At 49.2% G+C, this 15,714-nt stretch overlaps 2 protein-coding genes across 2 annotated transcripts in view; one reads left to right on the top strand and one right to left on the bottom strand.

Annotated features, from left to right (window-relative positions):
- Nucleotides 1–15,714, bottom strand: part of LOC103692519 (60S ribosomal protein L9 pseudogene) — a 1,198,372-nt gene that overhangs the window by 430,868 nt on the left and 751,790 nt on the right. The gene's annotated exons all lie outside the window — the stretch shown is intronic.
- Nucleotides 1–15,714, top strand: part of Tnfrsf1b (TNF receptor superfamily member 1B) — a 31,162-nt gene that overhangs the window by 5,162 nt on the left and 10,286 nt on the right. The window contains exons 2-5 of the mRNA NM_130426.4: nt 11,647–11,749; nt 13,710–13,838; nt 14,944–15,096; nt 15,614–15,707. Coding sequence (NP_569110.1) covers nt 11,647–11,749; nt 13,710–13,838; nt 14,944–15,096; nt 15,614–15,707 — 479 coding nt within the window. The remainder of the gene's footprint in view (nt 1–11,646; nt 11,750–13,709; nt 13,839–14,943; nt 15,097–15,613; nt 15,708–15,714) is intronic.

Raw genomic sequence — 15,714 nt, 5'->3', positions numbered from 1 at the left:
TTGCCTGTATGTAGGTGCACGTCTGTGCCTGAATTGATATCAGATGTCTTCCTTGATCACTCTGCAGTTTATTTAATTGAGGTGGACCCCTCACTGAACCTGGAGCTGATCTAGCTAGCTGACTTGTTCTGGGATCTCTGACTCTGCCCACCCTGTGCTGGGTTTATCATTAGCTGCCTTGTTGATGTGTTTTCTGAGGGTCCCAGCTTTATTTCTCAGCCTTAAAGTTTTTATCCCCGGAGCCTTCTCTCTAGCCCTTCCTTCTCACTTTATTCCCGTGTGTTCTCGCTAGAATTTCCCTGTCCCAGGCCCCATTGGCATCAAGATTTAATGGCTGTCTTTCAGCTTGCTGGAAGCTGGAGTGCTGATGTTCCAGGCAGGTCTGGAAGTCTTGGGTTTCCTGCTCCTGTCCCCTAGAACTTAGTGCCTTTGCTATGTCAACAGTGAGGCATGCCCCCGGATGCTGAGGAAGTCAGACTTGTGTAACAGTGAGCAGGACCAGCTGGTAGCCTCCAAGCTCAAGGAGGTCCAAGTGGCAAGGGTGTTTCCTCAAAGAAGCTTTTTTTGTCACCCATTAGAGGGGACACTATTTGGTGCTGATTCTGGCCTTATAGTGTGTCTCTTTGTCTTGGGATGCAGGGCAGGGCCTTTGGGGCTTGGGGCCTATCCCTCATGTGGGACAGGGGTTCTGCATCTCCGGGACCTAACCCTCTGATGCCCGAACACATCTTTTCCCATCACGGGACCTCGTGATGTCATAGCTGACAGTGACACCATTGTGGTTTGGACTGCTTGGCTGTGAGCCAGGGAAGAGGAAGTCAGAGTAGCTTACCAGCAGGAGGTTGGGGAAGAGTGTCTTCACACCCTTAGTGTGAGCAGTGCTAGGGCTCCAGTGGGAAGGTAGCTGGTGTGCATTCCAACCTGTTGCTCTATCTGACCCTTGCCAGCTTGAATGAGACAATGGCAGACTGCCTGACGTCTCTAAGGTCTTCCACACCCATCCTGTTTCTCGTTGTGGTTTGTTCTTTTGAAACAGGGTCTTGCTTTGTAGTTTTTGGTTGGCCTGGAACTTGATTTGTAGGCCAGGCAGGACTTGAACTCATAGAGGTCCACATGTCTCTGGTTCCCCAGTATTAGGATTAAATGTTTGTGCTACTACGCCAGGCCTTCTTTATAGAGGTGGAGGGGGCAGGTTTGTGGGTGCTATGTTGTTCCTCATTTAAGAAGACCTGCTCCCAGCCCACACGTTCAGTGTGGGAGGCTGTAAGAGGTCATGCAGCCTGAGTGAGTAGCAGTGTTCTCCTGTTTAAAATGGAAAGTGACAGCATCTAGTGACCTGCTCGGGGGTGCTAGGTCCTCGAGAGGCCTAGGGAACCATCACTGTTCTCTTTGGGAGCCTGGGCCTGGGTTGACCCAGGCCCTCTGTCAAGACGCAGGGAAGACTCCTCACACCGGCACCCATGGTGTTTGTCAGAGAGGCCAGTACAGGTTGTCTGGTTTTGACCTTAGGACCCATAGTGACCTGCAGTTCAGAAAACTGAGTCAGTCTGAAGCCGAAAGCTGAGTGGGAAGGGACTTGGGAGTAGTCTTGCAGGCCATGTACAAAGACATTTTTTTTTTGTCCTCTGGGGACAGTGCAGAGGCTGTGGGTCCTGAATTCTGAAGTCTGGTATGACTTCCACTTTGGGCCGGAGTTGGGCCTCTAGTTCCCTTCCCCATTCTGAATTTCCATTGCTCCAAGTCCGACCTCTCAGAGCCAGCATTGGAATCGAGGCCTGCAGCTGTTAGAAGGTGGGTGGGAAGCTCAGTAGCTTGGAACAGAGTATGGAGTATAACATAACTCTGGACTGGACAGTGGATCTGGGAGGAAAGGCTCTGGAATGTTGACTGAAATTGCAGAACCCCTGCCAATGCCCTAGCTTTGGCCTGTTCCTGGCCTCCCACTGCAGTCCGGCTTCTGTCTACAGCTCACAGAGCCAAGGTTCCTAATTCTGTGGCCAGATGCTTGCTCTCAGGCTGCCTGTGCCTCTGGCCATGAGCCTGGGTCCTGCTGCTTCCTGCTTTCTCTGGCAGGAGTCCAGTCCTCCCTACTCTTTGCCCCTCAGGCCTCCACTCTTGCCTCTCCGTGGCTTGGTCCTGTGGTCACATTCTCTGCTGGACTTGTCGCCCATTTGATTCTCCCTACATTCTGCCCTCCTGCAAGAACTCCCAGGGAACATTCCTGGCCTTGAGTCCTGGAGCATGGCAGACTGGAAATGAGTGGATACCAGGTGGTGGCTGGAGGGACTGTAAGCAGGCTAGACTCTCTAGCTGGGCAGGAACTTTGCTAGAATCAACAAAGACTCAGGAGGCTTTATGTCTGTGGACAGTTTGTAAAAGAAGTAATACCAAACGCATTAAACAGTTGTCAGGCCGGGTTTGGTGGATTGCATATACAACCCCGTGGGAGGTGGAAGCAGGAAGATGGAGAGCGTTCCAGGCCAGCCCTGTCTCAAAAAAACAAAAAAACAAACAAAAAACAAAAACAAAAAAAACCAAAAAACAAACCAAAAAACCAACGTAATTCTGCAGGAATTTGCAAAACACCTTATTGTATGTTATCTTATGTAATTTTTTTGGTATCAGACCCAGGCAATATGTACTGTTGTCAGGTTCTACAGAGGAGAAGGGGAAATAATCTTTGTTCATTTGAAAGTACAACGAACAGGGCTGGTGCTGAGGAGATGGCTCAGCAGTGAGGGGCACCAGCTGCTCTTACAGAAGACCTTGGTTTGATGGCCAGCACTGACACAGTGGGTCATTACCATCTGGTACTCTATTTCCTGGGGTACTGATATCCTGGGGTACCAGGCACACACATGTTTCAAGGAAAACATGCATACACATAAAATTAAAAACAATACCAACAACAGTAAATGGGCTAGGGAAGTGGTTTCGAGGTCACTGCTCTTGCAGAACCCAGGGTTCTACTCCCAGCACCTACAGGGCAATTAACTGTCTGGAACTCCAGTTCCAGGGGATTGGTAGCCCATGCTGGCCTCTTCAGGAACCAGACACACACACCATGCACAGACAAACATGTAGGCAAGCCATTCAGACACATAAAAATACATTTATCTTTTTAAATATTAACAATGTAAAATGTAACAATGTAAATTTAAAAATGTAACAAATATAAAAACAAAAGTGCAACAAACAGATGCGGGGATGCAATTGTGCAAGAAAGAAGTCATGTGTAATAAATTAATAACCCAACTGATTGATTAAAAAAAAAGCAAGCCCCAAAGAAAAATAATTCCTTCAAGATGCCTGCTAATTAGGGATGTAGTCTGAGTTCAAAGTCAGACTTCCATATTGTTGTCTGTTGTCAACTAACGCACTCTTCCTAAGAACCTGAGGCAACAAGGAGCCACCCATAGTTTGGAGAAAAGGAGGTGGCCTGGAGCAGAGAGTAGGTGAGTTGATTTTCTGGCCTCAGTGTGAAGATTTGGAAAGGCTGGAGTCAGGGAGGCTCACTAGAAGGCTGTGGTGATGACTCTGGTGAGGTAAGGAGGACCGCAGAGGTGGGGAGAGGGCCGAGAGAAGGCTGAACGTCAGGGCATATTTTCCCCTGTGTCCCCGTCTTTTGTAGAGGTTTACTGCTCAGCCTGAGCTGGTTGGCCTGCTTTGGGCATTTAATTGGCTGACCTCGAAATCACTCTGTATCAGAGGATGAACTTCTGATCCTCTGGGCTCTCTACCTCCGTTGCTGGGATTACAGATGTGCACCACCATACCTGTTTCCTTTTTTTTTTTTTTTTAAATGCAGTGCTAGGCATGGAACCTGGACCTTCATGCATGTTAGTCATCCTCTCTACCAACTGATCTGCAACCCAGCTTTCACTGGGTCAAGGTCAGCCATAGGAACAGCCTTGCCATAATCACCCTGGTCACCCACTCTGACTGGAGTGGACTTGAAACTGGGCTGAGGTCTGTGATGTCTCCTGAGACCAGGCCTGTGAAGAGCTGGGTACTGCACATGGCTTGGGGAGTTGTCTAAAGAATCCAGGCAGCGGTAATCAACAAAAGCAAAAGATCTAATTTCCTATCTAATTTCAAAGTGGGTCTGATGCACTGAAAGCAAGAAGCCCTTCCATTTTCAGCCAGTCAGGCAGCAGGCCACGACTCTTGCCAGAGGAAATGAAGGAGCCAGGCCTTCTCATGGTCCTATTGCTCCCCCAGCCAAAGCCCAGCTTCATAGGCTGCAGAGTCACTCGTTGGCTACCACCCACATGGGATGGTGGTTGGTTGAGGCCACCATGGGCTGTGATCTGAATGCTATCCTTCAGTTTCTGGGCACCTTGCCTTGTCCATTTCTTGTCCAGTTCCTCTGTGCGCCAAACAGAGCTCAGTGAATAGGAAATTAGAACTTTTGCTTGTGTCGATTAGCATTACATCAATTTATTCGACGCCTATCCCAACCATGTGCACCACCTGGTTCTTCACAGTCACCAGCTTGGTTAATCAAGACACTTCACATGGTGGACATGGCTCCATTCCCATTTTGTAGAAGCCAAAACCAAGCAGAAGAATGAGAGGGGAGGAGTCAAACCAGGTTCTAGCTCAAAGAGAAATCACAGTAGAGTGTCAGGGAAGATACAAGGAGAACAAAGAGTTAGCTCTTTGTTAAATATGCCCTAGGTTATCACAGGAGCCTGCTAGAGAAATCTGTGACTTCCAACTGGGGTTAGGAGGTTTATATGAGAGAGATGGTGGTAGGGTGTGTCTGAAGAAGCTGAGGGGTCTGCTCTGCAGAAAGTGTGGTCAGAGGTAGCAGGATGGGTCAGGGTATGGAAGAAAAGTGTGGGAGTCAGATGCTCTGCCTCGGGTAGCATATGCTGGAGAAGTTTTGTTTCAGCCTAAGGGCATCTGAAAAAGGAAGGCCAGTCCTGGAAGTAGGAAGGTGGCTTAGGTCTATCTGCAAAGGGACATGTATGTACTAGACACCAACAGTGAAGAGACTAGTTGCCCGGGTGATGAGGAAAGCCAGTTGGAGATAGAGAAAGCTGTGTCAAAGGGCCTCAGGGTGTTAGCAGAGAGAATGGTGCATTCTCTGTCTCTGAATCAAGTATTATTTGGGGGCAGAGCCCTTGGCATATAGCCTGAGCCTGGCCTTAAGAACCGGATCCCAGTGTGGGTTTCCTGTCTGCTGCAGCTCACTTCTAAAGCACATCACAGCCAGCAGTTCGGGGGAGGGATGTGTCAGCCCTGGGCCATCTACCTGTGATGTGGTTGGTCCTTCCTGATGCCAGTGCTCTTTGTTTCCATGATGGTTGGCAGGCCTGGCTGCCTAGGCCTTGCTTGCATTGCGGTGACAGCCTGGCTGTACCGCCACAGCCCGTGGGGCTCTATAAACCTCCAAGATCAAGACTTAAATGCACCCCCCAACACCTACCATGCAAATGATGTGGCCTCTCTAGTGCTCGAAGATAGTTTCCAACTGAGTGGAGGGTCCTTAGGCAGACACCTCTGTCTGTCTCCAACAGCTATCTCATTGGGTGAGATGTGGTGGCCCTTTTGCCTGGAAGCATCAGCCAGCTCTTCATCACTCTGCAAAGCAAAACAAAATCATAGGGCGTGAAATATCTCAGACGGTAAAACGGGCAACCACACGCTTGGAATCACAGTGCTGGGGGCTTAGAGATAAGCAGATCCCCAGGTTCACTGAGTCTAGCCAAATTGGGAAGCCCCAGGCCAATGAGAGACTTTGTCTTGAAACCAAGGTAGACAGTGCACTAAGAAGAGCTGACATCTAATATGCGCGCGCGCACACACACACATACACACACAGCATGTCCTTGCGCATACTTGCACATGTGTACCTACATAGACACAGAGAGGTAACATGTTCATGTTCACCCTTCCCGTATAACCCATACGTGCATGTGCACCCAAACATGCACAAACAGTGGTGCGTACACAACTCTATTCACACACACACAGATCACAGGTTATAAAATTGTCAGAGCCATGGAGGCTGAACCAGCTGTGATGAGTTCCCAGTCTGCACCCGTGCTGTGTCTCCTGGATCCTTCATTTCTGCATTATGAAATGGGCTTCGTTTTAGTTCCTTTTTTTTATTTCTGTGAAGAGACACCATGACTAAGGCAATTGGTAAAAGAAAGCATTTAGTTGGGGGCTTGCTTACAGTTTCAGAGGGTGAATCCATGGGTGTCATGGCGGGGAGCATGGCAGACAGGCATGCGTGGTGCTGCAACTGTAGCTGAGAGCTTACATCTGATTCTCAAGCAGGAGGCCGAAGGGGGGAGGAAGGGAGGGACGCCTTCTGGCATGGGCTTTTGAAACCTTAAAGCCCACCCCCCCCATGTCATACCTTCTTCAACAAAGCCACCCCTCCAAATCCTTCCCAAAATGGTTCCAACTAGACACGTAGCTTTCAAATGTATGAGTTTATGGGAGCCATTCTCATCCAAAGCACCAAAGGCTCATACTGACCTCAATGGTTTGGTTCAAGGGAAAAGGTGGGGAAATTCATGTGAGTGTCCCCAGAATGGCACCTCACACAGTAGGTATTTCTACTGGGTATATGCTGTGTTACAGGTATAAGCCTTATTGATCTTTCTAGCTTATATAAATGGAGGTGCCAGTGGGTACATCCTCTTTACCACATGCTGGGAGCTCTTCCCTGCTACCTTCCCAGTCTTGCCCTATACCTGCCTCAGTGATAGATCCTTGTCTAGGGCCTTGCTGTCTAGCATACATTCACCTCGCAATCTGTCCATCTCTACATTCATCCATCTATTCATCCATCCTTCCATCCACCTGTCCCATCAACCTACCCAATCATCATTTCATCCATCCATCTACCCATCCTTTCATCCATTCACCCACCTATCCTTTCATTCATCCATCCACCCACTCATCCATCCATCCATCCATCCACCCATCCATCCATCCATCCATTCATTTATCCATCCATCCATCCACCCATCCATCCATCCATCCATCCACCCATCCATCCATCCATCCATCCATCCATCCATTCATTTATCCATCCATCCATCCATCCATCCACCCACCCATCCATCCATCCATCCATCCACCCATCCATCCATCCATCCATCCATCCATCCATCCATCCACCCATCCATCCATTCATCCATCCATTCATTTATCTATCCATCCATCCATCCACCCATCCATCCATCCATCCATCCACCCACCCATCCATCCATCCATCCATCCACCCATCCATCCATCCATCCATCCATTCATTTATCTATCCATCCATCCATCCACCCATCCATCCATCCATCCATCCATCCACCCACCCATCCATCCATCCATCCATCCATCTCTCCATCCATCTCTCCATCCATCTATCCATCCATCCATCCATCCATCCATCCATCCATCCATCTCCATCTATCCCTTCCTCCAGTTTTTCATCCATCCATTTATCCATCTATCCATTTCTTTATCCATCTTGATCCACGTATCCTCTTTTTCAGGTACAGTAGTAGGTGGTTCATTCCTACCATAGGTTTCCAGTTCTGACCTGCAGCCTTGTTTGCTTTTTGTTTTGTCTTGTTGTTCATATGTTTGTTTCAGACAGAGCTTCTCTATGTAACCCTGGCTGTCCTAGAACTCTCTACATAGACCAGGTTAGCCTCGAACCCACAGAGGTCCTCCGACTTCTGCTTCCTGAGTGCTGGAATTAAAGTTATGTGCCACTCCACTACTCCCTGCCGGAGGCTTTATCTTTTGAGCGACTGGCTCGCATAAACATGCTGACAGCATTAAGTGCAGTTGGGTTCATTTCCTCATTTCTCAGTGTCGAATCTCCATGGACCCGGGTGGGGGGGAGTGGGGGTGGGGGGGGTGAATCTATGTGTCTCCAGTTTAGAGCAAAAGATTAGTCCTCCCCAGCCTTGTGAATCTCAGGACTTGTTGTGAGTCGTCCCCACTGCCCCTGTTCCCAACCCCATCCCACAACAGTCCCTGTAATGGCCCCAAGACCCAGCCTCCAGGACTGCTTTGGGACTCTGGGTAGCTCCCCGTGCAGGAGTGACCTTTTGTTCTGCATTGTGCAGGGGCTTTCTGTTCCTCATTGTTTAGTCCTGACGGAGATTGTGGCTTTTTTCCCCCCTCTGTCCAAGAGAATAAACAGGGCCTGGAGTTTGTTGAGGGAGGCGTGGGCCCCTTTGCAAGCTGCTGGGGCTAGAGTCACACATAGCAGCAGGAAAAAAAAAAAAAAGCACCAGAGAGTTTATTCGTAGTGAAGCTGGGGACAAGGAGGCCCCCCTCCTGTTCATGGGCAGGTCAATGAGACAGTCCAACTTGGCTGAGGCAAGGCCCTTTCCCGTCAGGCCCTCTGCGTCTGGCAGGGAGTTGTTCCTAACCAAAGCAGTGATTCTTTGGGTCACTGGAAGCTGCCCATGCCACAGATGATTAGCACCACCCAGGGGATAAACCCCAGGGCTGGCAGGAATAGGGTTCCCATAAGATCCATGCCACCTACAGCCCCTGTGTGTGTGGACTGGGAGGTCGCTATTTGAGGATGTAGAAGGAGGCAAAGAGAAGGTTCTTAGTTAATGAGACAATGTTTCCATGGGAAGGCTACTCTGGGACTTTTGTTTGGGACGCTCAGACCTTCTGTGTCAGTTAGCATTCTGTGGAGTGATGGGTACGAATGAGCTATGACACTGATTTCTGGGGTTCAGGGACCCCCTAAGTCTGCTGTGAGTGCCTTCCTCGCTTCCTTCTCCCAACTGACTTTGCTTTCTCCACAGGATGAGATGATCGGGCCAGGTTGAACACGGCAAAGGAGTCTCTAATCCCCAGGAAGAGTTCTTTCTTATTTTTCCTTTCTTCTTTATGAGCGGTATGGCTCCCTAGCCCAGAGACTCCCCTACCCCCCATATGTGAAAGGGTCAGCCAGCCATTGGTGTACCCTTGATTTTGAGCACAGTCAGTGAGGCCTCAGAACAGGGTGGTGTGTGCTCAGACCCAACAGACTGTTTTGTCATGAAATGAAGGGGGAATGTGCCAGGGCAGCGTGTGTAGGCATGTGCTTGGATGTGTGTTCAACTGTCCAGAAGGAGCTGCAGTGTCTTTTCAGACTGGGTACCCAGCAAGGTTCTATGACTTTCCTCACCCATCTGTCTGCATGACCTTCCTGAAAATGATTGCCCTGGTGGGGGAACTCAGAGATAGGCCAGGACAGCAGATGTGTCTATGTTCAGGCTTCTTGGCCCTAGTGCCCAAGGGGGAGGACCTTGCCCCCAAGGAAATGACATTAGAATTACTACCCTACTCATGGTAGCAACTGTTGATCACTCTTTTTTGTCTGGTTCTGGGTAGGATAACTCATACTGCAGCCTAAGGGGTCTCCCATCTGGGGTTACTGGGTGAGTATGAAGACAAGGCGGGGGGCTGCATTGGGCTGCTTATCCAGATCACAGCGTGGGCAGTCACCTGAAGAGGGATGTACTCTGACGGCATGTGTCTGTGGACTTTGGCCACAGGGAGTATGAGACAGCTAGGACATTGTGGCAGGACCAGAAGAGCTAAAGACTGTCCACAGCAGGGAACCCCAGTCCCTTGAGTCATGACTTCTGGCAGCTTTTAGCTGTTATCACCGAGTGACTGAGCAAAGAAAAACATGGTAGGCTCAGAGGTCACTCGCTGCACAGCACTAGGCAAGGTAGCTCGATGCTGTCCAGACACAGATGGGGATGGGGAGGGGGAAGACAAAAAGCAGAGCCACTGCCCAGAGATCATATATAGACTATATAGGCTAGGGCTATATAGTCTGTACAGACCAAATGAGCCTAGTAGTAAAGTCTGCATCATCTCTGATTACAGCTGCTTTTCAAAGAGACTGATCCGTGGCTTTGCTGTGCTAATTGTTGGATGTTTTATGTATCTCTCTTGCTCCCACTGAGTTGAGTGAGGAACCAACGTCCAGAGCAATGGAGACACTTGCCTAAGACCATACAGCTGGTGGGGGGAAGAATAAGAAAACAAACCCATGCCTTTATCTGAGGAGTCAGGGGATTCGTCAGGATTCCAGGTTTTAATAAAGGTTCATTGAACTCCTGTTAACCACATGATAGAAGCTTCTGGTGTAATGAAGAGTATGAACCAGCCCTCAACTTTAACCTAGAACCACCCCCTGGTCATTTCCAGGTGACGTCAGCAGGAGCTGCAAGGGCGTTGGGCGTGTGTTCACACCCTCTTTGCTCTTGTAGATCTACTCCCGTGTTTGCTTATGAGTTCACGCTTGTGCAGAAGCGGCTAATTCATGCTTGTCCCTAGAGGCTCAAATTGCCATTCCATCCTTTGGAAGGAAGGCTGGTGCTTAGGCAGGTCTCCCGGGTACTGGGACAGATCCAGTGGTGACAGTTGCTGCTGCCGTACACTTCCCAGGGCCACTTGGAGGTCTGAGAGAGGGCATTGTGTTTCTCCCCATTAGTTCTGTGCCATGTGGGTGCTGTTTTTTCTCCCTCCTCCCCATCTGTCTTTTATAATTATTTTTTTTAAAAATGTATGTGAACCACATGCATGCAAGAAAATCTCTGTCACTGGCTTAAGTGGGTAACCTGCCCTCTTTATGCCCCAGTTTCCTTTCTATACACTGATTAGAGTCCATCTTGACTGGTTGTCAGAGAACTTAAGGCAGGAATACATCCATCTCAGGTCCAGGCTCTGGAAGCAGAGCCTGAGGCCTGGCCTCTTGTGACAGGAGAAGGCTCTCAGGCAAGAGGGTGGGGTGGCAGGATGTGGCAGCAAGGTCACATGGTTGCCAGCCAAAACATATGGGTGTTGGTCCTGGTTTGACACCAAGGTATTACCTCTTAGTTGGAGACTTGTCAGCCAGTGCTGAGGCTCTTCTCTGGCAGTGGGAGTCTGAGCATGGCCAGGAGACCCCACTGGTTCAAACCTTCCAAGCCCATGGGTGTAAGGCACCACTGGTGTGAGGAGGTGCACAGGTTTGTCTCCATCCTTTATTAACTTCCTGAGGCAGCTCTGCCATGGCCCGTATCAGAAGCTTGGCTCTAGAGGTGGCGTGGCCACTGTCTCTGCCCTCTGGGTCATCAGTGTTCAGCATGCGAACATGTGTGTGTACACCCGTGTGCATGGATGTGAGTTCAAGGACACACGGTACCATTTCAGAACGATGACATGAAGGTCAGAATGGGCCATGTCTGTGTTCGCAGAGAGCCCGGAGGAGGAATAGCCTACATTAGGCTCAGGAGAGTCGAGGGTGCTTTCTGGGAGAAGGAAGGCCTCAGCAAGAAGGACAGAAGGAACAGATGGGCAGACATCCTAAAAAGAGCAGCTTTATGTGGAGGTCCTTGTCACAGTGAACCAAGCCACTGTCTAAAAAAAAACTATATCTTCTCGGAGACTTGCTGGGGCTCACCCAGCAGGAGGGAGGCCCTAAAGTAACCCTTTCCCTGGCCCAGGACCTCCTTCTGCAGACACAAGTGTGCCATGCTAAAAAGGGTGGACAAGAACGGAAAAAGCCTGGAGTCTACCTCCTCAAGCCTTCCTCATCCTCCAACTCAAGAACCCATCCACAAGGCCTGGTGACAGGAGCCTAGGGTCATGCTGATGACTGCCTCCCTTATTGCCTTCCAGGTTGTCTTGACACCCTACAAGCCAGAACCTGGGAACCAGTGCCAGATCTCACAGGAGTACTATGACAAGAAGGCTCAGATGTGCTGTGCTAAGTGTCCCCCTGGTGAGAGGCAGCTGCTGGGGTTTGTGGAGGTGGTGCTGTGGAGGGAATGCTTGTCCAGGAATCAGGGCCTTAAATTCTCATTGGGCTGCTTCTAGGGACATGCATTCTAGGGCTCATAAGTGAGTTATCTTGCCCTGGGCTTTTGCACGTGCTGTCCCCTCCACTGAGCACTCTTCTCGGTGCCTTCTGGTTCATGCCTACCTACATTTTTATGCGGTCCCCATGTCCAGGAAGCCTGCTCCAAACTGCAATGATGGCCTGGTTCTTCTAATAGCCCCACTGTGTGCTCCTCTAAAGTAGTCACTGTAGCTTGGTCGCTCTGGAATTCCCAGAACACGACTGGCCTTTATTGATTCCCTGTACATAATTATCAAGTAAATGGATGTATAGCCATATCATAGATGGTGGACCTGAGCCCTGGCCCCACTGGGGAGGACTGAGTAGCTGCCCGCCCCCCAGTGCTGAGTCAAGAGTATGCACTCACTTAAGTAGTATTCATAGTGCACCTACTGTGTGCTCAATCTGCTGGGATTGTAATAGAATGCCGAGCAGACATTCCTCATCCTTATCCTCATGGAGTCTACTACATTTCCTTTTTTTTTTAAAGTAAGGTTTATTTATTTTTATTTTACACGATTGGTGTTTTGCCTGCATGTATGTCTGTGTACCACATTTCATACAAGGGCCTTTGGAGGTCAGAAGAGGGCATTCGATTCTTGGTAATGGTAGCACAGATGGTTGGTTAGTAACTCTGTGTGTGCTGAGCATCAAACCCAGTCCTGTGGAAGAGCAGCCAGTGCTCTCCACTGCTGAGCCATCTCACCATCCCCGACTTCTTTCTGACAGACAAATTAAGAGATATATGGTGCTGTCTGCTCACAGTAGGTGTTGTGGTAGAGAGAAGGCTGTGATGGAGACAGAGAAGGATGGCTGCTTCAGATGAGGTTGGGTGGGTCCAGGAAGGTCTCTCTGAGCCCTGTAAAGAGGACAAAGGAAAGCCACACAAACCGGGGGTATAGCAGGCCAGGAAGTAAGTGTAAAGCCTTATAACAGGGGCCTGTTTAGTGAGCTCAGAGAACCTAGAGGCTGAGATGTGTTGCCCAGAGTGAAATAAGAGTGTGACGGGAGATGTAGGTGAAGGGATGAGGACTGGTGAGATGGCTCGGTGTATAAAGGCACTGTCTGTACAAGCCTGAGGATCTGAAGCGGTGTCGGAAGGAGAAAACAGATCACACACGCACACACACACACACACACACACACACACCACCACCACCACCACCACCACCACCACCACCACCACCACCATCATCATCATAATAATAATATATATTTGATTGAGCAAGATCATCGTGAAGAATTCAGATTTCATTTACTGGAGGCTTTGAGTCACGTGCTTGAGACCCAGTGGGCAGGATCACAGGAGCATGTGTACATGTCATCCTCCACAGTCACTTTTGAGAGACCCCAGGGGATAGTGGCTTTTCTATTGACTAGCCATCTTTAAGAAGTAACAAGCTTAGACTGGCAGGAACAGGTGAGAGGAGCTGGGTTCAGAAGAGAAAGCAAACATCTTAAAGGTTTGCCCTATTATTCTTCCACCCCATCCCCCCAGACTTTTAGGAACCCCCTACCCTTAGCCCTGACAGGCTATCACCTTATAGCCACTTGTATTTCATACACAGACATAGAGAATTCAAACCAACTATCAAGAAGACAGGAGCTGGCATACCAATTCTCCCTAAAGTATTCTCGACTGATAATAATAGGCTTTTCTGGTGGTGGTGTTTCAGCTCCCTGGAGAGAGTAGAGGGATGATAGGTTCAGAGGTAGAGAAATGGCTAAGGCAACCAGACATGCTTCATCCCAAGGGCTTCCTGTCAAGGGTTCGGAACCCTGGGATTGAAGGTCTCCTCAGAGACCTGTCTTCTGCTGAGACCTCTGGTCCTTGCTTCCTCAGGCCAGTATGCAAAACACTTCTGCAACAAGACTTCAGACACCGTGTGTGCGGACTGTGCGGCAGGCATGTTTACCCAGGTCTGGAACCATCTGCATACATGCCTGAGCTGCAGTTCTTCCTGTAGTGATGGTGAGTGGCCTGAGCGGTATGATCCCAACATCTTCCCTGGTCCTCAAGCAAGTAAGGTGGATGGGGGATTACCCTGGGTCAGTCATTTTCATCTTCCAGGACATGAGTGGTAGGGGACTGCCGTCTGCCACATGTATGTATTTAGGTGATTGGGACCTGGGACTTCATGCAGGTGATACAAACACGTTTTAACAGAGCCACATCAATCCCCAGACCTTTTTTTTTTTTTTAATTAAAGATTTATTGACTTACTCACTTTTTTGGTTTTTCAGGACAGCATTTCTCTGTGTAGCCTTGGGGATTAAACATAGTGATAGCGCTCTATCACTAAGCTACATCCTTCTAGAACCATCTGCCTTTGAGTCAGAATCTTGCTAGATAGCTCAGGCTGGCTTTGAACTTATGGACTGCCTACCTCAGCTTCCTGAGTAGCTGGGATTAGAGGCCTGCACTCCCAGACACAGATTTCAGTTCAGGTGTTTAGTTTGGTTGGGTTTTGTTGTTCTTGTTTGGTTGTTTGGTTGGTTTGGTTTTTACAAGATAGGGTTTCTTTGTGTAGTCTTGGCTGTCCTGAAACTGACTTAGATCTGTAAGCCAGGCTGGCCTTGAACTCATAGAGCTCCACCTGCCTCTGCCTCCTGAGTGCTGGGATTGAGATGTGTCCCACTACTGCTTGGCTGTTTTGTTTGTTTGAGTTTTTGTTGTTGTTGTTTTTTGTTTTGCTAAATTTCCCAGGTTGACCTAGAACTTTCTATAAGGCCCAGGTTAATTTTAAACTTAAAATCTGCCTTAGTTTCCCCAGTGTTGAGATTACACACCTTGCCTAGCCACTTCCAGATGACATTTTCTTTCTAGATCCTACCAAATCTTCATTTGGTCTCTGAGGTGGATGGTGGGGAAGTGAGGTCAGAGTTGAGGATATAGAGCCTAGAGGAACAGATGTATATTCACTCTGTGGTCGAGTCCTGAGCGCAGACAACAGCCAGAGAGGCAAGGCAGCCAGGGGTCCTTTGGGCCTATGGGGAGGGACCTACCAGCTCTGGCAGGAAGGGCGGAATGGGTGAGTGGAGGTAGAGATGACCCTGGCTGTCTTTCCATCCTCTAGACCAGGTGGAGACCCACAACTGCACTAAAAAACAGAACCGAGTGTGTGCTTGCAACGCTGACAGTTACTGTGCCTTGAAATTGCATTCTGGGAACTGTCGACAGTGCATGAAGCTGAGCAAGTGTGGCCCTGGCTTCGGAGTGGCCCGTTCAAGTAAGGACCCTTCTTCCTCTCCCCGAAGAAAGGATTTGAACATCCCTGAGAGGTCATAGGCACCTATCTCTAAGCCTTACCTCAAAGCTCTCCAGTGGCTGCCATGTGTGTTGCATATCTCCTGGAACCACTGTTTACGCCAAGCCCTGAGCTGGTGGCAAATCAGGTAGGACAGGAAGGTAACACTGGAGAGCAGGCCACGTATGTGTATGGACCTTACGTGTGTACGTGCATGTATGTGCATGTGTGTGTCTATTGCATGTGCACGTGTACAGATGTGTGTGTGTATTTCATGTGCATGTGTACAGATGTGTGTGTGTTTGTATTGCATGTTCATGTGTACAGATGTGTGTGTGTGTGTGTGTGTGTGTGTGTGTGTGTGTGTGCGCGTGTGTTTTAGTATTTTAAGGTAGAGAATTACAAACAGGCCTCTCTTGTGGCCCCACTGTTAAGAGACTCCCCACCTGACTGCACGAAGTGTTCATTTTGTTGACAAGCTCTGGATTTTCTCTTCAAGGAACCTCAAATGGAAACGTGATATGCAGTGCCTGTGCCCCAGGGACGTTCTCTGACACCACATCATCCACAGATGTGTGCAGGCCCCACCGCATGTGAGTG

The sequence above is a fragment of the Rattus norvegicus genome, chromosome 5 (genome assembly GCF_036323735.1).
Source record: "Rattus norvegicus strain BN/NHsdMcwi chromosome 5, GRCr8, whole genome shotgun sequence".
NCBI classification, from domain to species: Eukaryota; Metazoa; Chordata; class Mammalia; order Rodentia; family Muridae; genus Rattus; species Rattus norvegicus.
The sequence above is the reverse complement of the archived record's forward strand: the minus strand, read 5'-3'. Positions and strand labels throughout refer to the sequence as shown.